We start from the raw sequence: 26619 nt of genomic DNA on the forward strand, positions 1-26619 counted from the left end.
AGGAGAAAAAACTGCAGCAGAACACAAAGCTGCTGTTGTGAAGAAAGCAGAAACCAGCTCAAGAAAGAAAGTGCTATTTGTGAAGGAGCAGCTCTTTGAAATTTCACAGCCTGATTCAGAGCCTTTGGTGCCAGAGAAGTCCTGCTTGCCTCACTGAACTTTAGACTAAACCCTTCCCAGTCTTTTACATTGTTGCACTTAACATTAAAGAATGACATATTTTCCCTCAAGGTCAATCCTCTTAAGGAATATTTTTAGTTACAGATAGCAAAGTTTCCCTAAAGGAAGCATTTGACAAATTGTAAAAAAAATACTGGAATAGAAGTTTCATCTTTGGGCACATGTATCTATTTGGCAGCTCCTTATCTACTTATTTGAGGAAAGAATAAACTTTGATAAGTTTTATGGAACTCAAACCCTCTGAAAATTTTTGTGATGAAAAAAACCCCATGGTATTACATAGCCCTTCAGCTCCACAAATAATGTTTTAAGATCAAATGAGAGACAACCTCTGAATATTAAGAAAACTGGACATAAAGAACTGTGACCAACATTAAAGAAGTTTTGACTGACAGTCCATCAGATTCCCCCCCCTTTTTTTTCCCCTTATGCCATGTATTCTGCAGAATACAGGTAACTGTACAAAGCAGGCATCAAATTGTGATCAACCACTGATTCCACTTCTGATACAACATAACCCCTTTCTACAAGTGGGAAGCGCACCGGGTACTTCCAGCACATTTCAAAAAGGACTCCTTGTGTTGCCTGCTCCCTGTGTGTGCAACACAGCAAAAGCACTCACAGGGCCTCACTCTTGCTCACACAGGTTGATGCATGTGCACATTTGGCTTTGCTCTATGTGGCTGACATGACTCCAAGGACTTCTTAGGAAGGAATTGCATATGGTGGGGAAAAAAAAATAATCAGCCCAGATGATGATTCACTGGGTGTGGATTGTTTTCATTAGGAAAGAACAAAACCCCCAAGCCAAAGAATCCTGTTTTATAAGGAGGTTTCCACACTGAAGGCAGACTCCTGCCTGGATCTGGCAGGCATCCTGCTGGCAGGGGCAGGGATCCTGCACCTAGCAACAACAGCAGTGAGCTCCAGCAACAGGGCCTGGGCACTTCATTGCCCCAGGAAAAAGGAGACAGGATTTGAGGGGGAAGGCCTCTCCCAGCTATGCCTTGCCAAGCCCATGAGAGAGGACAGTCCCAAACCAAGCAGAAACCAGGTCCTTGTTTTGGGATATTGAACTGACACCAAATAGCAGAGAAGTGCCACAGCTATTAAAGCCTGGCAGTCTAAGGCACACCTCGGAGGCAGACGTCACCACACCAGCACCAGCTGGTCTGCTGGATTTTACTGAGTGGTTTTACACTTTGACACAGAGTGTTTGACTCTGGAAGAGTAATACTTGAATAAAAATTTGAGATTTTGTCTTCTAGTTCAGTCCCATAAGAACCAAGACTCCCACTGATCATAGGCCCAAAATTTCCCCCAGTCACTTGCAAAGGCCTCAAAGCTACAGCTCAAACAAGTTGTTTTGGCTGGAAATCACACCAAAGGCAGCAGCCTCCTTTCCTGTCCTGCTTTCCCAGCACTGCAGGCTTTGCCTGATTCCTGCCCTTGCTTCTAACAGATGAAGAGCTTTGCTTGCATGAGTGCTTGCTGAAATCTCAATCACATTTTCCTTAAGAAACAGGGGAGCAAAGCAGGCTGTGGCCCAGCAAGCCTGGTGAGCTGTTCCCAGCTAGCCCAGGCTGTCTGCCCTTCCATCCTCACGTCTCCAGCCTCCTTGCTGCCTCCTCTTCTGCTGGCTGCTGCAGTGCCAGCTTCTGCTTTTGTGCAGGACTCGGTTCCCCATTGTTTCACCAAAGCCCTGAGAGGGGCAAACTTTTTCCATATATGCTGATAGCTGGAGATTTGGTTCCTGTATTCCCATTTAAAAATATACTGCCTAAAGTTCAGCTGTTTCCATTATACTTACTACTTGTCACTTCCTGCCCCTTCTGGTCTTGGATTTAACCATCGAACTTCAGCCAAGTCTTGACTTTAAAGGAAGAGGCTCACCTACTCTCACTCACATTAATAGCTGCCTATGTAATTCTGACTTGGAAAATTATTATGACTATTAAAACTCACTTGTCCTTGTTAGAAGCATAAAACTAAAATAACCCTTTCCCCCCCAGTATTCTTTTCCTGAAGGTGATAGGAGAAATTATTTTGAAGTTGGCCTATTTAATAAAATCCAATTGCTTACTATATTATCTGGAAGAAGTAACACTTAGGAAGATATTATTAATGGAGTGAGTGTTGGATTAAGTTTTCAGAAGCAGTCTGCCCCAACCTGATGAGTCAGTCATTAGGCATCCGAAATGGCAACATGCCTAGAAAGGCAAATTGACATTTAAAGTGACATTAACCCACAAGTTATCATGGGTTGGAAATTTCTCCTGCAAAATGAAAGGACTGGAAATGGAACTAATGCATCAAAGTTCAGGCAATCAGCCCTTTTGTAATAAAATCAGATAAACATCTCAAATGAAAACAAATGAATTGGGAGTGGAGGGAGAAGGTAGGAAGCATTTTCCACTTTCCTCATCATACAGCTGGGAAAAAATACAAAAGTAAAAATAAAGGCCCTTCTGCATTTCACTTTTTCTTGGCACTGTTACAGCCAGAAACTTAGAGACCTACTTCAAACTCTTTTCCCACGTTTTTCCTCCACTAGGAACTGGTGTTCCTTCACGCAGTCCCGGCTGGTCACATACATAGAAGCCTGCATGAAGGAGAAGTACATTGTCAACTCCCAACAGCCCTGCCCAAATGGAGCCCCAGACTGCCAGAAGATCATGTAAGTGTCCTAAATAAACCAGTGAAGAAAACAGAATTTCCTCTGAAGTATCTAAAGGAATGTTTTCAACAGGGCTGAAGCATCGTCATTATTTCTAGGGGAGTTTTAAACAAATTTCTCTCTTCCTTGGTATCCGTGACCCTTTGTAATAATGTGTTTAATAACAAAACTGTCTCTACACCTCATCAGAATACTACAGAAGTTCAGGCTCAGTCCAAACTTGATGGCAAAGGTCTCTATTGCAATAAATCTAATGCCCAGACCCTTCCTCCCCAGGTACAGGACAGCTCTGAAGCCAGTCTACCAAGTGAAACAGAAGGTTTTGAAGTCTTTGCAGTGGAAATGCTGCCCTGGATTTATTGGCAAAGACTGTGAACAGCACGGTAAGCAAAGCTGGAGAAGGAATATAGGAATGAATGATTAAATGCCAGGCACAATGGCAAGAAATGAATTTGCCTAATTTTTCTCCTTTTTTCAGAATTGATGACTTGGGTTTTTTTCAGTCTGCTCTGTCTCAAATCACTAACACTTTGAGACAAGAGCTGTTGTAATTAGTTACAATTAATAGTTAAAACAGCATTAGCTACTTATTCTTCTGTTAATAGCACCTTTGTAATCTTTACACATGGAGAAAGGTATTCATTTGTTGGAAAGCCTGTCAGATGTCCATCTAAGAAAAGTTCATCTAGGAATGCCTAATTCCAGGTGATGATATCAGAAAGCAACACTAGTATGTGAAATGCCCCTGTGGTCAGTTCACAGGATGAAATCACCTGGCTTGGAAATCCCAAGGTGTCCAGGTCCAGAGGAGAGGGCAGCCCTCACCCTGCGGTCTGGTTGCTCCTCCTCTCTGTTTGCCCTGGCTGCAAAGGCACTGGCTCCTGGAGCAGGGAGCAGCTCTCCAGCACAGGCAGGAACAGTGCCCAGACTGCAACCTCCAGGAACAGCCGCTAGAGTGAACTACTCTAATCCGGTGCACTGCTGAATAAAGCAGTGGGGGTAGTAGGTTGAGGGAGGGGAATTTGCCCCTCTACTCTGTCTGCCTGAGACTCCACCTGGAGTCCTGCATCCAGCTCTGGATGTCTTAAGGACATGGCCCTGTTGGAGTGAGTCCAGGAGCACCTCTGCTATGGAGGCTGGCTGAGAGAGCTGGGGCTGCTCAGCCTGAGAAAGAAAAGGCTCTGAGAAGACCTCAGGGCACCCTTCAGGACCTCATGGGGACTACAAGAGAGATGGAGAGGGACTTTTCACAAGGGCATGTAGTGGTAAGACCAGGGGAAAAAGCTTCCAACTGAAATAGGGCAGGTCCAGATTATGTATTAGGAATAAACACTTTACTGTGAGCTGGGGAGGCACTGGAACAGGTCTCCCAGAGAAGCTGTAGGTGCTCCATCTTTGGAAGTGTTCAAGGCCAAGCTGGATGGGTGTCTGAGCAGCCTGGGACAGTGGGATGCTCCCTGCCATGGTGAGGAGGTGGGAATTAGATGCTTTTAAGGCCTCTTCCAAGCCAAACCATTCTATTATCAGTGCAGCTGCTAATAAAGGGAGACAGTATGGTTTAAAAACTGAATGGTGGTTTAAAAATGGCACTGGCAGGATTTAGCAAATAATACTCAAAAAGCAGAATTCAAACAGATTTAAGAACTTAAATGGAATTAAGGGAATTTAAATGGATAAAAGGTAATTCCCTCTAGCAATTAAGGCAACCATAACAAAAAGGCAAATATCTATCTGAAAATTTTTCTAGAATATACATCTAACTCACCTAGGCTCCATAGATAAAAATCTCAGTAGGTTTAGCTTTTCTTCACAGGTAGCTTTCATTTGTGGGTTGATCTCTAGGTGGTGAACTTCACTCAATGTTGGAAAGATATTACCAAACGCAGTGCAATACTTTAGTCTATTGTTACACTCATTGACCAAAACCAGCTCCTCCATCATTATCTCCTCAGTTAGCACAGCATCATTCACTGTTGCTGCCATCCAGATTGTTCAGGTAACTGTGGAACAAGGAAGAGGAATTTGCAGATAGGACCCCCAGAAAAGAAAAAAAGTCCCATTTATTTGCAATAGACTAGTATGTTATGAGGAATAACTTGGCATGAGTTAAAAATCCCCATGCTATACTGCACAGCACTGCCATGTATGCAATGTGGTTTGCCAGAGCAAGGAAGGTAAGTTCTCCAGAGGTGTTCTTTCCCCAGGAAGCCTGTCTCCACACCCGTTACATGACACATTAAATTCCTGTGTGGCCTTGCTAAACTGTAGTAGTTTCTGTATCTAAAACATTTTCACAGCTGTATCATATCTCAATTGCAGATCCTAATTTTATTCTGGTGCCAGGAACTGAAACTGAAGGACAAGAAGAGCTCTCAAACCACAGTATGTGCTTAAAGTTATTTTGCTTGTCATCCTTTTACTTCTCAGTCACTGATTGGGGTAAAAAAAAAAAAAAAAAAAAAAAAAAAAAACACCAAAAAAACCACACCCAAAAATATTTGAAGCTGTAATTTTAAAATGATAAGCTATGGACAATCTCTCTAGTGAATGCATTCTCTGGAAAAGCTTTGAAACAGTACATTTATTGATACAAATGAGGGCTTTTGCTATAACTAACACACTGGGAATGCTCACAACAAAGCATCCCAAAGTTTCAAAGCTGTCTGGTAGTCAGTGAATGCCAGCTGGTGCAGAGCCTTACTGCTTTCAGTGGCATGGATGTTAACCCCTTGCTCTGCAAAGTGGGTTCACAGGACAGCACACCATGCTCACAAATCTACCAGAAAAACAATGCACTGAAAATGCTGTTCTAGAACGGCCCCCCAGCAGCTCTGAGATTACAATTACAAGGTACCATAGATTTGTATCTCAGGCACTCCACCCCACCAAGTGTAAGTACCAAGAAGGACCTTCCCTTATCACCTGGGAAATGCTGTGGCTTGCAGTGCTTTTAAATGCCTTTCAGCAATTAGCTTCAGGGAAGTATTGCACATTTTGAAATCAACAGCTCAAATTCAGAAGTATTTATTTAGAAAAACATCAGTTAAAGGGCCCCTCCATGAGTCAGCTCTGACACTTTACACACTGTGCTCCTGATTCCTCAGTGGAATGCTCAATTGCTCTTCCATCCCCTCCTTTTATTCTAGGTTGTTAAACCCTGCCATCTTTTCAGTCAATGGCTTGAAAAGAGTTAGTATTCCAAAACATTTTTATGCCATGGGGAGATTTCTAATTAAGAGCATTTTATTACCATCATGGCTGCTTTAGCTGAAGTTCTCCACAAATACTTGAATATATTAGGTTTCCATCACTGTTGAGAAAAATCCTTGCAAATAAACTGCAATTTAAGGTGTCAGAAATCAACAGACTCCCTAAATGTCAGTGCAAAATTTTCAGAGTGAAAACCAGACAGGTGTCCTCAGAGGTCTTGCATGAATACCTGTCACCTGGTCGCTGCACCCTGTTGCATGACTTTGTTTTTCTAATCTTGTGACTAGTGTCAACATCAGTGGATCCAAGAGAAATGTTCGAAGTCATTCAAAATCATGAGGCTTTACTGGATGATCTTCAAAGTGATATCCATCAAGCAGCCAGCACCTTAGGTGACTTACAGAGACTATTTGAAAACAACGGTACAAGCATGATGTTAGAAGTGAACCAGAGCAATTCAGGTGAGAGGTCGGATGCAGAATTATCAGCCCATGACAGGCCCTGTGAAACCACACAGATCAGAAAGAAAATGTGAAAGTAAAAACACCCTGATATTCCTTGGTCTGCTGGTTGCTTCTAAAGAGAGAAAGAATGGGTACAGTCCCAATGTAAACAAATTAACCAAAGAGTAACTGGAAACAGGAAATGAAAGGAAGAATTCGGTTCATACCTTAATCACAGAATAAAGAGATTGCTTATATTTAAAATATGTTAATCTTACTATTTTGCTTCTATGGTTTCTTCTCTTCTGTGGGGGTGCAGAGTTTAGACCTGTTCTTTTTCCACAGTCATGCTATACATTCTGATGTATGGAATAGCACATTGGTGTTACATGAAAAAAATGAAACATTTGGCCCATCTCTGGAACACTGTTCCTGCCATATACAGGAGTGGGGAAAAAAAAGAGCTGCTGAATTTAACCTACCATAGTGAAAGAGGGCTGGCTTGCAGAAACATTTTCTAAGGATACAGACTATGGTACTCAGTGAGCTTCAGGGTACTCAGGTTTGAACTTCCAAGTTAGAAACTGAGCCTTAGTACAATTCCCATGTAGTCCAGATACTTCACAGATTTTTCAAGTTATTAACTCCTGACCTAAAATATTCAGCTGTCAAAATGCTGTATATCTTTGTGGAGTTGAAAGCATGAGAAAAAGAACATTATGACACAGTGAAAAAAGCAAGAGCCCATCAACTAAGAACTGTTGGGAAAATGGACAGTTATGGCCACTGGCAAAACCACCTATCTAGGGTTTCAAAAAACATTGATTATAAGACCTAAATGGGGAGTCAATACATATCCAAGTTATTCTCTGTACACTCATAGACACCATGTGTTATACAGTAACTCTGATTTAACACTAGGCTATTTTTGCAATGGTTGAAATTTATCATGAGGTCAGATTCTGGGGAGTAAGATGGCAACTACTATAGAAAAATGCACACTTGAGTTATCCTGGCTAGACTGTGTTCCAAAAGCAGAATTTAAATTTTAATTTATTTTTTTTCAACTGTATTAACAGATCATCAGGAAAGGCTTCTGCAGCAAGTTTTGTTTCCTCAGGTGGAGAATTTTCTTAGAAAACATTTTAACCCAATGTGGGCAAGCTTCAACAGCAGCTTACAGAACCTCTCCAACATAGTAAGAAACCTGTCCCATGATGTGGAAGCCAACAAGAAAAGCATAGAAAGATTCCAAGAGAGCATTGTGCCCAAGAAGGAATTCCAGGAGCTGGGAACTAAATTTGAATCAAAGGTTCAAGAAAACATCATGAAAGTTGATCAGACAAAAAGAGAGATAGAGAGCCAGGTGCACATGCAGCAGGCTAATATTCACTATAATCTCAGCATGATCAAGGCAGATACTGACACAAAACTCAAGAAGCTTCATAAGATACAGCAGTCCCATTTCTTAGCTTTGAACAACAGCATAGCAAACATGAAAGAAGAGCAAAACCTTCTTGAAAATAAACTGGAGGCTTTGAAAAAAAATTTAACAGAAGTCTCTTCACATCATGGTCCCAAAGACGAAAACAGCCAATTAACCATCAGACAAATGAATGACATCCTGTCAGGGCATGCAAAGCAGCTTAAAGAACTTTACATGGAGTCAGATGTGGCCTTTCAGAATATTGCAGTTTTAGAGAGGTGGTTTAAGGAGTTAAAGAAAAACATCTCAAAGTATAGGCCAGAAGATCGTATAATAACTTTAGCTGAGAAATCAGTTATTATGGAAGAAAACAATGCAGCAATGGAAAGGCAGATATCAGAGCTCAACTATACTCTCTCACACCTTCAGGAAAACTATTCAGATCTGCTGCAGTACATGGAGCAATGCAACTGCCAGAGAGTATCTTCTGACACTGATGTACTGGAGGAAGGGTCCAGGAATAGCACTTATTCCCCTGAAGATACCCCGTCAAAGGACATGAAGCACTTGGAGTCAGTTTTCAGGGATTTCTTCAAGAGTGAAATTGAAGAGCTCTCCTCAGCTCTTCCGTCCATCCATCTGTCTCTCAGCCTCCGTCAAGAAGAGAACAGACAGCTTCAGTCACAGGTGACAGCTTTTTCAGAAGACATAGGCTTGCTGAAGAAGAAAGACGAAGAAATTCATCGACACATCAAGTATCTCAACAGTTCTTTCAGCTCTCTTTTGAAAGATGCAATGCGGCATGAAGAAGCACTGGAGGCTTTGCTGAGACACGAATTTCTGGATGTCTTTTTTGAAGAGGATTTTAGTAGCCTAATACCATCAGTATTCGAGCTGCAAGAATCTCTCAGACACTTCTCAGATAAACTGCAAGAGCAAAATGTGACTTTAGAATCTGTCATGAGGAGATTCCATCCCTCGGAGAGAGGTCACCGGAATAACCATGACGCTCACATGTCTCCCAAGGAGGAAACACAGACCTCCTCTACTCTACATGAAGTCAGCAGTCAACGCACCATCAGAGAACACATGGAACCCAACTATGAGGCTGCCAAAGATGACTCCTTGGACAGCTCAGCTTATAATGATATCATGACTCTGAAGAATGATATCAAACACCTGAGCCTGGCAATCCAGAGGTATGAATCTAGAGGTGACGAGAGTCTCTGCTGCAATCGCACAATAGCAAATGCAATTGAGCCACTCAATGTTTCTGTAGAAACTCTCTCTGCAGATTTAGCAACCATCAAGCGGAATCTGGAGGAACACCTGGGGACTTTTAAAAAGCTATTTGGAAGTAATGAAGAATTAGGTGCCTCAAATACAAGCCTGGATGTTACAAAGATTCAGTCAATGCTGAACAAAAAAGGGAGAAGGCAACAGAAAGGTCAAGACAAGCAAAGAGACAAGAAAAGGCCTGAGAAGCACAGAGGAAATGCACAAACAATAAGTGGAAGAAACACTGTGCAGACAGAACTTGTGGAAAAAGGTGTGTTCTTTTCTCCTACTTGCTCATGTGCAGGCCTAGCTTCTTTCTGGGCCCTGCTGCAAGTTCTGCACACAAAGCATATTAGTATTAGTTATGACAACTGTCAGGTATCTTGTGGGATGCTGGAGGGAGAAAGTCTGACATTACTTACATCCTCCTCCTCCACCAAAAAAAGCAGTCTGAGTGAGAACCAAGCTGCTACGTTTTGCTTAAGGCCAATATAATTACACTCGTAATAGCTGCTAGGAAATATGCCTTGAATTAATTCAACTTCAGGTGTTTAGAAGACAAATTTTGTTTATAGATACTCATGTTAATGCAATAGCAGTCTTCTCTTTGGAAGCTGATGTGGAATGCTTGTTTTTCCCTGTTACTTTGTTCCTTGAATCTGGAAGGATGTACTCAAAGCACCAAACTCTTCCCAAGGCAGACAGATGCATTAAATGATAATTTACACAAGTAGAACAGGCAGGACTGACCAGAGAGCACATACTCTCTCTTAAAACTAAGCCTCAGAGACAAATTTTCAGCTTACACTTCACTGGGACTGGCCAGTTCCCTTTCCCTGTAAACATGTGACCATAAGCACCTGGTAATTACAACCACCACAGCTTTAACATTGGCTTTTACGATTGCAGCCCTTGCGACGGACAAATAACATAGAGCAAAAATCAGCCCCTTTAGGCAGCTGCACTGCAAAACTGTACATAAGACTGAAAAAGCAGAGAACATATTCTCAATGGATTTATTTTTAGGACAGTAAAAAAGTGCTATTTTTTTCCCCAGGGTGGTCCCAGTGTTGTGCTTTTCCAAGAGTTCTGGGGAATCATTTGATCTACTCCACTGCACAAAACCATTTCCAGTGTCTAGTTTTGCAAAGCACCATACAAAAATCAGGCCCAATAGGGATTCACCTTATCTCCTATCCTGATGATCTTGGAGAGAGGAGTGCTCACTCACTGCTAAAATCCTGTTCCTGTTTCTTTTTCAGACTCATTGGTGGCATTCCACGTGGGATTCTCAGAAAGAAAGGATAAAGAAAAAACCGTGAGGTTTAATGAAACGTACCTCAATTATGGAAACAGCTATTTCTCTGAACACGGCCACTTCAAAGCACCACACAAAGGTGTCTACCTGTTTGTCATCTCTGTGGAGTTCAGCTCAGGACCAGCACTGGGACAACTCTCCTTCAGCAGTGGGTACAAAAGAACTCTGTCAAGCAGTCAGAGGAAAACCCCATATGGAAACACCATGACTACTTTTGCTATGGCAGAAATGGAGAAGGGGGAGACAGTGTGCTTTGAATTGCTGCATGGCTCTGTAGTGAAACGAAGCCCACCTGGGACAACTATGGGTGGATTCCTAATATCTAAAACTTGAATAGTGACGTTTATGTTTCATTAATCTCTTTCCATAGATGCAATGGATGCATTCACTATTGCTTCATCTGTGATGTATTCAGTGCTACCGCATGTGTTTAAACATAGCACTACCCTAGGTTTGTCCTCATGCTTCTTTTCTGGAAGTGTTTGGCTTTTGATTAGTTGCTTATGAGCAGCAATGGGATTTTCTTTCAAGTGAAAAGCTAATGGTTTGGACTCCAGACATATCAGCACACACATTCCCAAGCCCTTCCAATGTGAAAGCTGCACATAAGTGTTTTGTGGGACTTCCTTCACTTTTAAAACAAATTTCTCCTTTCCCTTGGCAAAAGAATATCCTCCCATGGCAAATACTCCCATCAGTGGCAAGGAACAGATTTTAGGTAGGACTGCACACTCTCATGTTAAGTGCATGGTACCTTAAAACCCAGAAGCCTGGGCAATTTTACCTTTTAGTTCTCTGTGGACCGTGGACTATCTTGGAAACTTCTGCAACTCACTCCAATGTCCCAGCCCATGCACAACAGGAGCACTAGAAGAGATCCATCAGACCCAGTAAAATTCACTCTATTGCCAGTATTTGCAAGCAAGGATCTCATAAAATGGCCCAGCGTCTTTGTTTCTGGGCCTGTGACGTATTTCAGCTACATTGCAAAAATTTAAAGCATTGTTAAGATTAATTACATTTGCATTTAGACACTAGGAAAATGTCAACAATATTTTAAAAGTATTGAGGAAAATGAATTTTATTTCTAAAGTTAATCATGGAGATTATAATGAATTCAACCCAGTTCAGCATTTCGTAAATATTTTAAAACCAATCAAGCAAAACTAAAACCAAAAGACAAGCTCATTGGTCTGTTGTCACTGCTGAATATAAATCAGTAATCAGAGTAAACCAAAGAGTAGAACTTTTGAAATGTAGAGTTGGTTTTTTTTTAATTTCCAAAACTTCAAGGTAACCATGCTTGGTCATGTCTTAAAACTTTTCTTCTGTCTAATAAAATTCCCAAAGACTTTCACTTTAGAGAAGTTTAAGTATTGTGGTATTTCTGTCAAAACAATACTAAAACAATTAAATTTTCCAAGATGAAATGCACTTTGAAATTTCCAGTATTTTTGATGAAGATATAAATTGTTATTATGTAAACTGCACCCCTTTAAGGTGGCATTTTTTATCACATCTGTTCTTCTATTAAGAATTTTCTCCCCACCTACCTGTATTCTAAGCAATGCTGAGCTATCATTAATTGTTAAAAACCCCCAACACACTGGTACCAACACACAACGCACTTACAGCAAGAGTTGGACAAGCAGACAATATGTTTCTTTTGAAATAAAGCTACAAAGCAATTTCAGCTACTGAGGTGCTGAGAAGATTGTTTTCTCTATCCTGAAAAATCCAAGAAAACTAACAACAAAAAAATGCTCCTTATCTCCTCCTGGCCAATGCTGATTTCCACAGGAGATGCCCAGGCCAGGTGTCCCTGTTCTTCTAGCACACTGCCCTGCTGCAGGCAGCACAAAGTGCCTGCAAACTCAGTGCCATTTTCTGTCCCACTTCTGCTCAAAACATCTGAGAGAAACAAGAGAAGAATAAAACTGAAGAGGTGAAGAAAGCCATCAAATTGTAAGATTAGGTTCTTTCAGTACAGGGCTACCATCCTGCAGTGACTCGGATGGGTTTTTACCAGTGTTCCTCCAACTCCTGCCTTCTGCAGAGCCAAGGCCAAGTGTGCTGCCTGGGTCAGGGTGCTTCAAGGAACACCTCACCTTCAGTGCACACCAATTCTGCACCTCCCAGCCAAGTTCCACAAATGAGCACTGCTGGGGAACACGTATATATTACATATGGGGGATATGATATGCATATATATTTCAAAACACTTTGTAAAGCTTTTGAGAGAATGTTTTTGACAGAATGTTTTTGACAGAACGCCTCAACTGGAATGAAAACCACTTGGAAACAGACACACGAGGTAGCAGAGAACATTGCAGTCCATCCAGGCAGGACTCCTACAGGTGTGGTATCCTTCCTGGTGCTTACCAGAGTTTGCTTTTGTTGAAGAATCTGCCAGAAGAGTTCAGAGAACACTGATTCCAGAGTGAACAAAATGTTAATTTAAAGATGCTTTTATATTTTAAAGACCTCTTCAAATATGTACTTAAGTTAGCCACCTGCACATACAAAGAAGAGACACTTGACTCGAAGACCAATTTTTAGACTATGAGGCAAAAAATTAATGAAAGCCAAAGGGTTAAATCACTGCTGGCTGCATAAGCCAGGAAGATTGACTTCCTTCTCAAGCAACAAGAGAATGATGATTAATCTACTGGGCTGTGGTTTTGTTTGTTCAAAGCAATAAACCAGCTTTTTTATAAGCCTCCATCTAAACCACTCCTGCATTTTTTAGGTGGGATGGTTGCTTTTTATTAGATTAACACAGCCACATCATTATGATCTGTATCTTTAGGCAAACTAGAAGAATCAGTTTAATGAAGATAATCTAATGAAGATAATATACAGGTATTGGTTGGCTCAGTGGATTTACGAAAATGTCCAAACATGAAAAACAACCTGAAGCTGACCACAGGCACTGGAAAGAACTGTCTGTAAGAGTTTCAGTTTCCCTCACAGCAGACTGGCTAGACTAATGTGCCTGATGGCCAGGCAGCAATAGGCACAGAAACGTGTGCTCACTCCAGGATACACATACACGTAATGTCAATCTGACATTCATATTTAAAAATAAAATCTTCCAACAGCTTTTAGTACTTCCTAGAAACCTGCCAGAAAACATCACCACTGCTTCAAGTTTCTGTACTTCCAGATCAACCCACTAAGCTTTGTAATAAGATAGAAAACTGTGCATCTTAAGTGCCTTCATGGAATTATCTTGTTACTGATCTGCTGCTTTATGAATGTCAGTATCTTATAGTACATTTGAAAATAAAAGTCTCCTATTTTTTTCCTTCTTTTCCATCAATAAGACATCTTCTTTACTGTACTCCAAATTCAAGTACTGACTGTACCAAATATAAACAATTCTACTTTCTATATATCCAGCAGTGCCTGAATTCTGCAGATAATATCCACATGGAGCCAGTGCGAAGCCCGTGGATGTCTCTTCATGAAGCAGACTCAGGAGGTGGTCAGCCCACAGTAGTGGTCCTTTCATGGCTCAGATTCACAGCTGATACTGATCTACTGCATTAACATCAGTGAGAAAGACCAAAGGGGTGTTTTGGGGAAAGGTGAAGATAAAACTGCAGAAGGAATTAAAGAAATTCATAAAATTAAATCTAATCTTTCTGAATTTAGTGATATTTCTCGTATTTTTTTATTTAATAGCTTGTGATTCTGTTTGCTAACTACTCAGTTTGGTTTTTGGTATGCCCACAAAACATCCATGTGGGGCATTCACACATTTCAATGGATACAGCGTTTCAACTCAAACACTGATGCAAGCTCATCAGTAACATATTTTATATAGCAGTGAACCCCCCAGCCCTTTATAAAGGAGAACATGTTGGTATTTATTACTGGCGGGCAGTAGAACTTATTTTCAGCTCCCAAAACTCCCCAATTTTTTCCCAAGGAATTTTTTCCTTTAGGACACAGCGCCGCCGTGTGGCCGTTCCACGAAACAGCACGGAGAGAAAAAGCCGCTCGGTGAAACACGGACGGTGCAAACACTCACCCACAATGTCCATCACCTCCTTCTGCAGCGCTAACACGGAACCCCAGCTTTAAATCCGGCCACGACCACTGCAGTCACTGAACACGTTCCATTCCACAAGCAACGTGATAGCCACAACCATAGGAAAAAGGTTTACTTTGCCAAGACACTAATTCAAGGAGGCCACGTCCTTGTGCAGTCTGATTTCCTGGTATTATGTGTTAAGGAAAGAAAGGTTTGAAACAACATGGCTAATCTTTCCACTGCACTTTCCAGAACTATACTGCAAGAATTTAACACTTGACTGTATAGGGAAAACAAATCAAGGCTTTTAAGTATAATATACTGGTAACAGTTTTTATGATGTTCAGATATCAAACTTTTCTAGCTACTGTAAAAGAGTTGTATTTAAATCTAAGATTATTCCTGATTAAATGCAAAAGGAAAAAAGAAACTGATCTTACTTATTTTTTCTTGTAAACTGAAGGTGAACTCTATGGAGAGTAGAAGCCAGTACATTTCTGCAATGAGGAAACAAATTCTGACATTTTCTTTATAGTACTCATAGGTGAGATATCCCCTTGACAGGTCTTCATTTGCTTGAATCACAAAAACCAGAGTAAATTTAGCAGGATATGCAGAAGCACCTGCATACTTTTGCAACCAGCAGTACACACACATATTAAACTAAAATCTCTAAATTTGGATGCTATTACACGAAAAGCATGTTGTACACAGAAGGAACAAAAAGCAGTTACACAATTCCCCATCCCTTTATTTTTTCTCTTTACCTGATAAGGCTGACTCAAATTTATATGGATAAAACCAACATGGAGTGAACGTGCATATGTTCAAATAAAAGTATTATTTGATTTTGAGTTGCTTTTGGCTTTGCTGTAACACAGGGATAAAATTCAGGGGAAGGAAACACTGTTTTTTACTGTTGCACCCAAATTTAAATTTTGTGCAAGGAATAAAGAGATTAAACTTAGAGACCAAATAATTTTCAATATCACTGAAAATAAAAGCAGTAATTAACAACTTATTCAGAGACTGTGAAGGGGAAAAAACCATAAACGAGGTATGAAAAAGTAGGGAATTATTTAGTTATAGTATTATGATTTCCAAGTCATTACATTTTTAAGGCAAAATCTTGTAGTAACAAAACACATTACTAATTTGTACTAAAATAAGGTTATTTACTTAAAAATGATACATTGGACATAATCTGTGTACAGAACAAGCAATTCATGGTAAACTCAATAAGGCACCTTCTAAAGCAGATGCTGTACAAAATACATTAGTGTGTTACATTTTTAAAGTAGTATTCTACACTTCTGGCATATAACACACACAAGAGTGTGACCATTTGTCTCGTTCCACTCTCCTTTCATATTTTATTTACATCTTCTCTAGGTTAACTACAATGTTATTTATTCTTCTTGTATACAATATAGTACATTTCATTTTGGGCATGTCATGTCAGAGCACAAATGTCACTACATGATGTGGGCTTCTACAATTGCATCAAACAGTAAAAAATATCACAAAGCAACAATTACATTAGATTTGTCGGCAAACCAGAAGTAACGTGCCCTCTACTTCTGCTGTACAACCAAGGCTGAGCACCATGGTTCCATAAAGAACTGTACTGTGCAACACTGCCAGCTGCTTTTAGACACCAGCCCCACTTGGAACAAAGATTGTGGGCACAGGATAAAGACTTAACTCAGAGGCACTGTCAGGAGAGTGAGGAAAGGCTGAATCATTTGAATATTTCACAGAAGACGAGCATGGAACTTCCCTTTAAAAACATCTGCAACAGCAAAAGAATGGTTTTTAACTTTCTATCTCTGCTCTTCAAACACTTTTAGACCATTAAAATACAGTCTGTTAAGACAGAGTGGATGAAATGTATCCAAATGATTTGTTTTAGGAACACATTCAAATGGTCATTTAGATCAAGATCTAAAATTTGATCCTAGACTACTATGGAGGTAACTTGAAATATTAATTTTACATTTCATTCAAGACCTCAAAAAAGGCTAATTAAGAAAATAACTGGGAAGAAATTATAGATATTGGGAAAACTGTTGAGGAAAAATTACAGTAAGTAAAACTCAGAATAAACTCAGAATGTAAGCCTAATTTTTTCTCTGTAGGAATACCACATTTCTGGTGGAATTTACATGTTAACCAGGAACACAAGAACTTTCCTTTTATAGTTGCAATAAGTAGCAATAAGAATGAAGTGACTCCAATTATTTCCATCTAAAATCCCATAGAACAGGCTAAACAAACATAAAAAAATCCCGCCATATGAGTGTTTAAGAACTTCGAAGGCACAGGCTTGATACTCCCCAAGATATTTTCCACAGAGTTGATTTTTGTATTTAAAAATATTAAAAAAAAAAAAAAAAAAGAAAAGAAAAAAGGAAAACACATTTAAATACATTTGCCAGTTTTGGAGGATATTTCTTTTGGATGACAAATGCTTAAAATTTTGACCATCAAAACTAGATTAATCAATCGAATAGAAGAATTCTATTATCCCCTCTGATCTTAAAGGCTTCTGAACTCTACAGGATTGCATAAAGCAACAATTTAGCTTTGGAGTGTACATTAAATATGCTTAGTTGTGTAAAAATCAATGGGCTGGCTTTGAGCCAACCATTTTTTTTCCCCAAACGATTAGAGTATCAGTATAGACATCCTCTAGTGTTAACATTTTGTTGAGTATCGGAATCAAGGAAGCTCCTGTTCAGCACAGCAAAAACTACACATGATACATTTCAGTATTAACAGGGCAACTGAAGTGCTGATAAATTAGGTTTAAGGCAAAAAAGATTTTTTTTCCCCTCTCAAAAAATCATCTTTGCAGCAGTTGGTTCTCTCTATGTTAAAGTGTAAATCAGTTTAGGTCCTAAGGTGTCTAACCATCCTATTGCTGCCTTGCAAATACCTAAACAATGGAAAAGAAAATAAGGGAAAATTTACAAATTATTTAAATTCATACTTCCAGAAGGGGCTTCCTGAAGACTTGGGAAAAATGATCTAAAAAAAATTCACAAAACACGTTTACAGCTAATGATGATGTGGCAAATTCTAAAAGAAAGACACAATATTCTACAGAGGACGGGGTTAATTTAGACAGATCTCCATGCTTTCAAAGTTCAAGCTAGCAGGGTATACCTACATAAACATTTCTTCCTTCTTATTGATAAAAACCTAAAGAAGGAAAAAAAAAAAAAAAAAAAGCTTATCCCTTACTTTTTTTGGCTTATACCAAAAATTTTCCAACTACCTGTGCAAAAATTATGCGCGAAGACATGATCCACAATTGCAAAATCATCATATTTCTTGGCAATGGACGGAGAAACTTTATTTTTTAAAAGCCTTTATCATGAGGATTGTGGCACAATATCATATAGCTCTTGCTGTTTTCAAATAAGTTAAAGTTGACACACCTATGAACTTCTCAGCCAGAATACATTTAATACTTAAAGGCATTACTAAACAAAAGTAATGACTTTATTAAAAAAAAAGTCCCTCGAAATATCTAGTTTTCTATAAAATACGTAGAACTGTTAAATAAAGTCTGTACATCACAATAGAAAATAAAAATACTGCAATCTTTTGCCTGACCATTTACATTATGGGAACTACAGGATTAAAATAAAAAGTAACATGCTAGAAGGTTGTAATTGTTCACAAATCACATTATTTCTGGGTCACATTGCTTTCTATCAGTTATATTTTCAAGGGAAATTTAAACACATCCAAACAATCTCCATGTAAATATTTTAAGACAACAAATAATCTGGCATAAATCAATCTGAAGTTTTGACATTTATCATCAATATTGGTATTACTCAACTTTTTTCCTCAAATCTCAACTATGGCATGTGTGTGTGTGTGTGCATATATCTCATTGTACACATGTACATAGGACTAGGTAATTTTTTTTACTAAAGCACAAAACACACTGTATAAATAACTTCCCTTTTTAGAGTTATCTAGAACAAGATTTACAGTACAAAGTTATAGGCACTTAAATTATGAAATAGATTGAATGGTTCCAATACTGTGTGTTCAATCTTCAGATGATTCATGCTTTGAAGCTTCAACTTGAGTTATGGTACTATTTTTCTAACTTCTTACTAGAAGTGCCAAAGGAGTTATAAATCAATAATTCTACTTTACAGTACCTCATGGAGGGTTCTGGCTTTTAACCAACTTGTGTGGGTCAGTGGTAAAAACGGGAGAACTTCAGTTTCTTGTGCAGGTCAAACAGTTACACTGAATCACAGAATCACTGGGCTGGAAGAGAACTTCAACGTCATCGAGTCCAACCCATGCCACACCACCTCACCTAAACCATGGCACCCAGTGCCACATCCAGTCTTTTTTTAAACACATCCAGGGATGGGGACTCCACCACCTCCCTGGGCAGACCATTCTAGTACTTTACCACTCTTTCCATAAAAAGTTTTTTCCTAATATCCAACCTATATTTCCCTTGGCACAGCTTAGGACTGTGTCCTCTCATTCTGTCAGCTGCTGCCTGGAGAAGGAGTTGGCACAATAAACCCAAGTTTTGTAACTGTGCTAACTTACTGTATGTTCATGAATTAATTTCAATGCTGTTCCTCCCAAATTTAACTAGAACTTACAATACCCACTGATTTACCTTGTCTCAAATCTTCACGTCCACTAAGTGGCCCACAGATGTGGCCTCCTGTGTCTACATCAAAGCAACCCAGCTTCAAATCTTGTGCATGCTGTGGATCTGATCTTCAGCAGTTCACGTACTCCGTTCTCCTGGTCTTGACTTTTACTGCATTCTCTAATCTTCAGAGGACTCAAGAGCTTCCTGCCTTTCCTCTTTTGTGTCTGTAAACCAGACTTGTTCTCAAGCCTTTCGAAACTCACCTCCTGCCTAGTTTTGTCAAATTATCAAAGAGCACATTGCTACAGCTGACAAATCCCTTCCTTCATGGGAAGAAGTTCAGAGCATGACACACACCTATCAGTGAGCCTCAATACAGCAGGAAGGCAAAACACATCGTTGCTGATCTTTCTGCTAAGATGTAAAGTATTCTATGGCAAAAATGCTGGTTGCATGTGGCACTGTGAAAAGAAATGACAAATTTCAGGGATCCAATTATGGAGCTCTCTCCAGACTGCAAGTGAGATGACCAAGGCAGCCTACATCTCCAGATGAGATTGTTTCAAACTCCTAACAGATTTACGTAGGCATTCCTTAATTAACTGATGACTTACATTCTTGCAGTTCTCTTTGTGACCAAATAAAAAACCGGAAACAAAATTAAAACTGAGATTTCTGAAGATAACTTAATGGCAAAAGATTCTGTAGCAAATCTCTGATTGTGGAGCCACAAAATGCACTGAGCCCTGACCATAAAACTTTGTTCATTTAAATGGTTTCTTATATATTCCAAATGACAGCAAAATAATCCTGGCACACACATAAAGGCATAAAGAACTGTTAAACTGAGTAGTATCACAAACAGATTCATAACCTACAAGCTGTTTCACCAAAACTTGGTATGGATTGACTAGGTTTCATCAGGTAGAAGGCCAAAAAAAAAAAAAAAAAAGCTTATATTCTCCATCTCTGTTGAATCCATATAGCTTGTTAGGCTTTCACAGAAAGCACTGTAATCTGAACATTCAATTCAGTACCCAGAGTTTTACTGGAGACTCATAAGTATGATTGAAGTCTCAATGCAGCTCAAACCAAAACAAAATGTGTATTGTCTCAAGGCTGTCCATACATGTAGCACGTAGTGTATAGAGGCTCTCAGTATCATGGTCTATGAAGTACTGAAAGGTTTCTTTAGCAGCCTGTAGAAGTGTGCTGAGAAAATATACTGAATCTCAGTTATTTCCTCTTCTCTATTTCTATCTTCCTCACCCACGTTTGAGTGAAAAGATCTAGGGAGTCCAGCTTTGCTCTCCAAAGTCACTTTCCTATGTCAAATCTTTACATCTTGTGATTCCACCATCTTGGCAAGTGTCTTCTTGATCCTTAAGGCAGTGAGCCTTGAGGCAGGATTATGAGCCCAGCACTCAGACATCAACTTCAATATTGCTCTTAAACACTGCAGAAGGAGAAACAAAGGCACACTATTGTAACAACCACTACACACAAAGTCATAATTCTGGTTTGCTGTCAAGCTCAAATTATAAAACTTTCAAGTCCAAAGATGTGCAACTTCCAAATTTTCTGCAAAATTGGAGTTAGTAGAAAACTATTATAAAGAGATCAACTGAAGGAAAAAACCCCAAAACACCCCAAACTCTACATCCACATGCCAATCCTTATCCCACCCCCTCACTGCCTGGTATTACAGTAGCTGGAACTAACTTGAGGTGCTGATTTAGTCTCCCAAGGATGTAATACCAGAACTTCTCCTTACAACTCAGGGACAGTGGTACAAGTGTGGCAGCAATAAACAGAAAAATCTCCACATATATGGCTGGAAAACCATAGAGAATTCTTTCAGGGAAAATGAAGATGTGACAACAGTTCTTTCAGCAGTCAAAAAAAAACCCAAAAAAAGGAGAAAACTGAGACTTCATAGAAGTTAAGGACTTGGGGAAGAATGGATATAGCATATTTAACTTGCTCTGTGAAATAGTTATGTCTTATTTACTGTGTTCAAGCTATGGCCCTTTAAAAACACATATAAATGAGAGTATTTTAGTTACATCACACATTGTCCTGGGATGTAACAGTACAAAAAGAAAAAAGAAAAGAGGAAATCCACAGAGGAACTGCTTCATCTTTAATGAAATATCTTACGCCACAAAGCAATAAGCTATATACATTAAGACTAAGAAAATGAATTAAAAATTAATTTAAGTTTTAGCTCCAATTAAAACTCTGAATGTGTTCCACAATCTAAAACACACAATCTCAAGTAGAGCAATATTCATACACTTACATGCTGCTTAAGGATACCTTCCCCTCAGATTACTGAGAAGATGTATAAAAAATACATTATTTTGAATTGATCTCAAGCATGTCTTTTTCCTATCATTGTTATGAGGTTTTCAAAGTATCAGAACGTGTGAATGCAGTCCCTAATTTCCAACATTTTAGTATTAATGAGACTAAAATAGCATTCCATATTAATGAACAACCCACCTCATCGCTGTTCCATCTGTTGGATACCACTGGGCGCAGGCGTTTGACACACACCACCTCTCTCATGTCCTCATAGGATGGATCATTTGGCACCATGTCATAATACGGCAACTGATACTCTTCGACAATACCTGGAGATAACGGTGAAAGATTAGGAACAATTAAATAAATTTATAGATCTACTTTTGGATTTCCTTAGCCATGAACAAAAATAAACTTTGTGCCAAGTTATCCTCATCACACTGTTTTACTATGGTAAAAATCTGAAAATTTCACTACAACAATAATTTACCATAAAAGCTCCAATATTATGATTATTAATTTTAATAGCTATGATAATTCCTTGCAGTGCCTCTAATTTTGATACCAAATACTGAATTTGGCTTTTTCTAAACTATGACATGCTACAAAGAAGCACAGAGAAATATAAGATGAAAGAAGAACGCAGGTGAAGATGCACAGGGATACAAAAGAAGAGTAAAGAAAAGCCAGGGTGAGCCACAAAAATGTGTCAGACTATTACTACTGCTTTTAAAGAATACAAGCCTGATGACACAGCAAGCTAATTATATTACTTCCTTGTGAAGCATTGCTAGAGTGAGGGAAGGGCCTGGTAGATTTTATACAGAGTATTTACAAGCTTACCTCCTGTGACACAGCGCCGAGCCATTTCCCAGATGATCAGCCCAAAACTGTAGATGTCAGCCATGATGTATGGCTGGAAATGGTTTTTATTCAGGCTTTCATCCAGGACCTCTGGAGCCATGTAACGTTTCGTTCCCACTCTAGTGTTCAAGGGAACATCAACTTCATTTGTGTCACTATATGAAAACATCAGCAAGTTACTGAATTGTGGACTGTTAGAGGGTGAGAAATCCTGTACTGCACAACCACGAAAAAGACAATTCTGTCACCACTGAATTTAAACTAACAAAAGCATTTAATAATACTATTAAAGTATCACATCTTCAACTAAGTTTCAACTGCCTATATGCTGTTCAAATATTCTGTGAAAGAAATTACATTATCACAATTTTTATAAAAAGGCTAGTTTTGAATTAAAAAAAACAGCCTCCATTTCCTCTACAAAACTTTTATTTTCCATAAGAAGAAGATTTTCTTTGTATCTTAACAACCTATTCTCATCATGATGTCTACCAGCATTCAAGAACAACATTTTACTCTCAAAACTGAAAAAAAAAACCCTGAAAGCGCACAACCAAATTATTCCACCTGCCTTTTTAAAATGGGTATCGGGTGCACTAAATAAAAACATTACATGAAAGCTTTCCCAAGACAGAGGATCTGTTACCTGTTAAACTTGACCGCAAGACCCAGGTCTGCAATGCAGCAGGTTCCGTTTTTCTTTATCAGGATGTTTTTACTCTTCAGGTCCCTGTGTGCGATGGCAGGCTTGCCTTGTGTCCCGTAGATTTCTGTGTGCAGGTGGCACAGGCCACACGCAGCAGAATAGGCCAGCTTGAGCAGAGCCCTGTTGTCCAGCGTAGTGCACTTCAGAAAATCATACAATGAGCCGTTTTCGTGATAATCTGTGATCAAGTAAAGCTGTGTCCAGGAGCCAGTGCCTTTAATATCTGCTGCTATGAAACCTATGAAATGTATAAACCAAGTGACTATTTATTTGTACATAAAATTTTTGTGCAGTAGATTTAGTGGTAATTCCTAAAGCTGTATTTTCTTGTAGTGTAGCAGAAGATACGTGTTCCCCTTATGAAATCTAACCACGTAGAAGCTCTGATTCTAATTGTATGTGAGGTTACCAGTCCAGCCTTCCAGCAAAGAGATTGCAGACATGTTTCCAACCAAGAGGAGCAAGATTCTACCCTTTCAATAGCATTTTATTAGCACACATTAAGAGAAACCCGTCTGGTTATTCCACAGAAGCTGCCTTAGAGCCCTCAAGCAACCCACTAAGAGCTCCTCCTCCCTCATGCCACCCTCAGTAGCTGAGCACTGTTCTGCTGCCTTACCCAGGATGTTTTCATGCCGCATGAGAACAGTTTGGTAAATCTCTGTTTCTCGGAACCAACTGGCTTCTTCTGTGGTGAAAAACACTTTGACTGCCACTTTTTCACCCCTCCACTTGCCCATCCACACTTCACCATATCGCCCTTTTCCAACCTGCCTCACCATCTGAATTTGTTTGGCAATAGTGCGCTGAACCTAAGGCAGACAAAAAAAAAATTAAAAAAGCAATAAGAAAGAAGAGGGTGTAAGATGGAGGAGGGTTAACCAGCAGTTAACCAGGCTGCTTGTCAAACTTGGATTACTTTAAAGTTTGATCCCATTGTAAAATTAGTTCAATGAAGTTTTTGACATTACAATTTTGGACTCACTATTGCTGTCTCCAAGGTATTAAAAAACCCTAAAAGATTTAAGTCAACTCAACTTTTAACTGAAGGGTATGTTCTCTTGCATTTTATTTCTGATATATAAATAGTCATCTGTCTCACTGGCTAATTTATTATGCAACTATTATATAGGATGGTGAATTAACAAAATTATGAATAATTATCACAAAATGGTTTCAGTTAGAAAGGACCCTAAAGACCATCTACTTCCAAACTCTGTCATGAGTTTGGAACCTTCCAACCTTCCACTGCAACAGGCTGCTCAAAGCCCCATCCAGACTGGACTTGAACACTGCCATGGATGGAGCATCCACAGCTTATGTGGGGAACCTCTTCCCGTGCCTCAAGATCCTCAGTGAAGAATTTATTCCCAATATCCCATCTAAACCTACTCTCAGTTTAAATCTATTTCCCCTTGTCCTATCTCTACGTGCCCTTGGTAAGAAGTCCCTCTCTGGCTTTTCCGTTTGAAGGGTCAGTGGATACCAAGAAAATAAAACCTCTGAGTTCACTCTATTTGATACTTAAATCAGCCATTTCTGTATTTTCACCTTAATGGCTGCAGGCTCTAAACTTCCTTTGAGTTCTGCTGACACCAATGGATTTTGTGACATAGCAAATTTCACATTTCATTTTAATTATTTATGTGAAGATGGGCTTTAAACATGTTCGGTTTGTACTTCATCTTTCATTATAATAGCATATAAAAGAATTAGCATTTTGTATGAACAAGCTGCTTTGTTCTAGGCGTTAGATCCAAACCAAACTTTGTATGTGATGGAGAGGAATTCAGTGAAGAAAAATCCTAAGTTTATGACTTACCAACAGTGGTAGTCCTGATCCACTCCCAGAACTCTGTGACTGGTCAATAAGGTCTTTTAATGACTCCCCAGCTGGAATAAATGCTTCATCTTGTTCCAGGTCACGATTATAGCAGTGCCTCTTTGCCATGGACTTACAGTAATGCCTGCAAAAGTAACTGAAGTTAAGCTGAACTCCAAAAGACTTAAAATATGTAAAACTGATCTACAAAAAGAGCTATTTAAATATAAATATTTTCTCAAAAGAAAAAAACAGAGAAGCAGATTTTATTATATTTTTTGTTTTCCTGAAATGCAACTTACATAGCTTTTTAATGTTAAGAAGCTGTTGTAATGAATGTCCAGGTGTGTCAGCTGATTATCAATCAGATGGAAACCCAGAATTTTTAATACTCAGCTCTCAGCCAGAGTTACCAGCACAATATTGCTGATGTTGGGTTAAATGAACAGACAGAACCTTGAACCACAGCAGCTGGGGCTGACACAAGCCTTGGGAACTGCTACAACAGTGATCACCTCCAGCACAGGGCTGGGGCTAACAGAAGCACCTAAATGAACTGCCATAGCTCAGCTGGACAATTACTTGGTTTTGAAACCCAGCAGAGAATCTCAGAAGCAGATAGTATTTAACTATTGAAAGTGACTGAAGACCCAAAAGCATAAAACCCACAAAAATATTCCTGTTTACCAGCTGCTATAGCATCTAAGTTATGTGTAGCTTACAAAACTGTGAATATCTTGTAGCCAGAGGAAAAGATCAAATTCACTTAAATTTTCTGCCATGAACATTTCATTTTACCTAGTGATGGAAACTGCTACCCACAGAAATGTGAAATTAAGTTACAATTGTTTCCAATCCACATATGATTTAGTACATTTGCAAAACTAAAAATGTTGCCAATAAAGAAAGTGCTTCCTTACTTGTAGCAAAAGTAGCTAAGTAAGATGACCATGACAATTATGCAGACTGCCATAGAAATCAACACTGCCATCCAACGAATGCTGCCATCAAAAAGTCCATCTATTTGACAAAAAAAAAAAAAAAAAAAAAAAAAAGAAAAAGAAAGAAAAAATAGAAAGAAAGAAAAAAAAGAGAGTTTCCAAAGTCTATTAATTAAACATATATTGTAAACAGTTTATTTAGGTATGGTTTCATATACTGTGTATCAAAGTAAGTGTTTATACCACAAATGCAAAGATAACTTAATTTGGATGACAACAAAAACAAAAAAAGAAAGATGTAGCTTGAGATTGTGGGGTTGCTGGTTTTGGTTGACTCTTACTAGTGTGTTAGAAATAGAAACTAAGGATTTAGAGCAGTAAGATTCTAAGATATAAAGCAACAGCTGGACAGTACAACTTCCCTAGCATTGAATGAGTAAGCGCACGAAAACAAATTGTTTTTGCTGGGAATAACAGAAAGAAGAGAATGAATTTCCAATAAAGAGGTGTTAACAAGGTCTGAATAGTTGGGTTTTTTTATGATGGCATTCATAATGGTAAAAGCACAGCAGAGAAGAAGAAAAACACTTCAAAAAGAGATCAGATTGTGGAAACAGAATAAAAACAGATCAGAAGATCACATGCAGTCAAGATACAAACACACTAAGAAGAAGAATAAAAATGCCATGAGTGACTGATCGAGGAAAAGATTAACTTGAAAGTGGCAAAAAGGGAAAACTGAAAATAGAAAATGAAGTGTAGT

General features: G+C 39.0%; 2 protein-coding genes across 3 annotated transcripts in view; one reads left to right on the forward strand and one right to left on the reverse strand.

Annotated features, from left to right (window-relative positions):
• The window catches only part of MMRN2 (multimerin 2), a 207640-nt gene that overhangs the window by 7242 nt on the left and 173779 nt on the right, over positions 1 to 26619 (forward strand). The window contains exons 2-7 of one of the 2 annotated variants that reach the window (XR_010744136.1): positions 2735 to 2857; positions 3134 to 3240; positions 5177 to 5239; positions 6355 to 6528; positions 7590 to 9485; positions 10477 to 12477. Coding sequence is in view for 1 of the 2 variants with exons in the window: in XM_066324195.1 (XP_066180292.1) it covers positions 2735 to 2857; positions 3134 to 3240; positions 5177 to 5239; positions 6355 to 6528; positions 7590 to 9485; positions 10477 to 10865 (2752 nt within the window). In the remaining variant the exon portion in view is untranslated. Of the gene's footprint in view, positions 1 to 2734; positions 2858 to 3133; positions 3241 to 5176; positions 5240 to 6354; positions 6529 to 7589; positions 9486 to 10476; positions 14243 to 26619 lie in introns of those variants that run through there. The other variant, XM_066324195.1, reaches the window with a different exon arrangement.
• BMPR1A (bone morphogenetic protein receptor type 1A) overlaps positions 17902 to 26619 on the reverse strand; it is a 71294-nt gene continuing 62576 nt past the window's right edge. Inside the window, exons 7-13 of the mRNA XM_066324213.1 lie at positions 25836 to 25935; positions 24916 to 25060; positions 23713 to 23905; positions 23034 to 23331; positions 22367 to 22542; positions 21722 to 21852; positions 17902 to 20672 (exon numbers count right to left, since the gene is read on the reverse strand). Of these exons, the coding sequence (XP_066180310.1) occupies positions 20547 to 20672; positions 21722 to 21852; positions 22367 to 22542; positions 23034 to 23331; positions 23713 to 23905; positions 24916 to 25060; positions 25836 to 25935 (1169 nt within the window). The 3' untranslated portion in view covers positions 17902 to 20546. The remainder of the gene's footprint in view (positions 20673 to 21721; positions 21853 to 22366; positions 22543 to 23033; positions 23332 to 23712; positions 23906 to 24915; positions 25061 to 25835; positions 25936 to 26619) is intronic.

Source organism: Sylvia atricapilla, chromosome 8 (genome assembly GCF_009819655.1).
Source record: "Sylvia atricapilla isolate bSylAtr1 chromosome 8, bSylAtr1.pri, whole genome shotgun sequence".
In the NCBI taxonomy this organism is placed as follows: Eukaryota; Metazoa; Chordata; class Aves; order Passeriformes; family Sylviidae; genus Sylvia; species Sylvia atricapilla.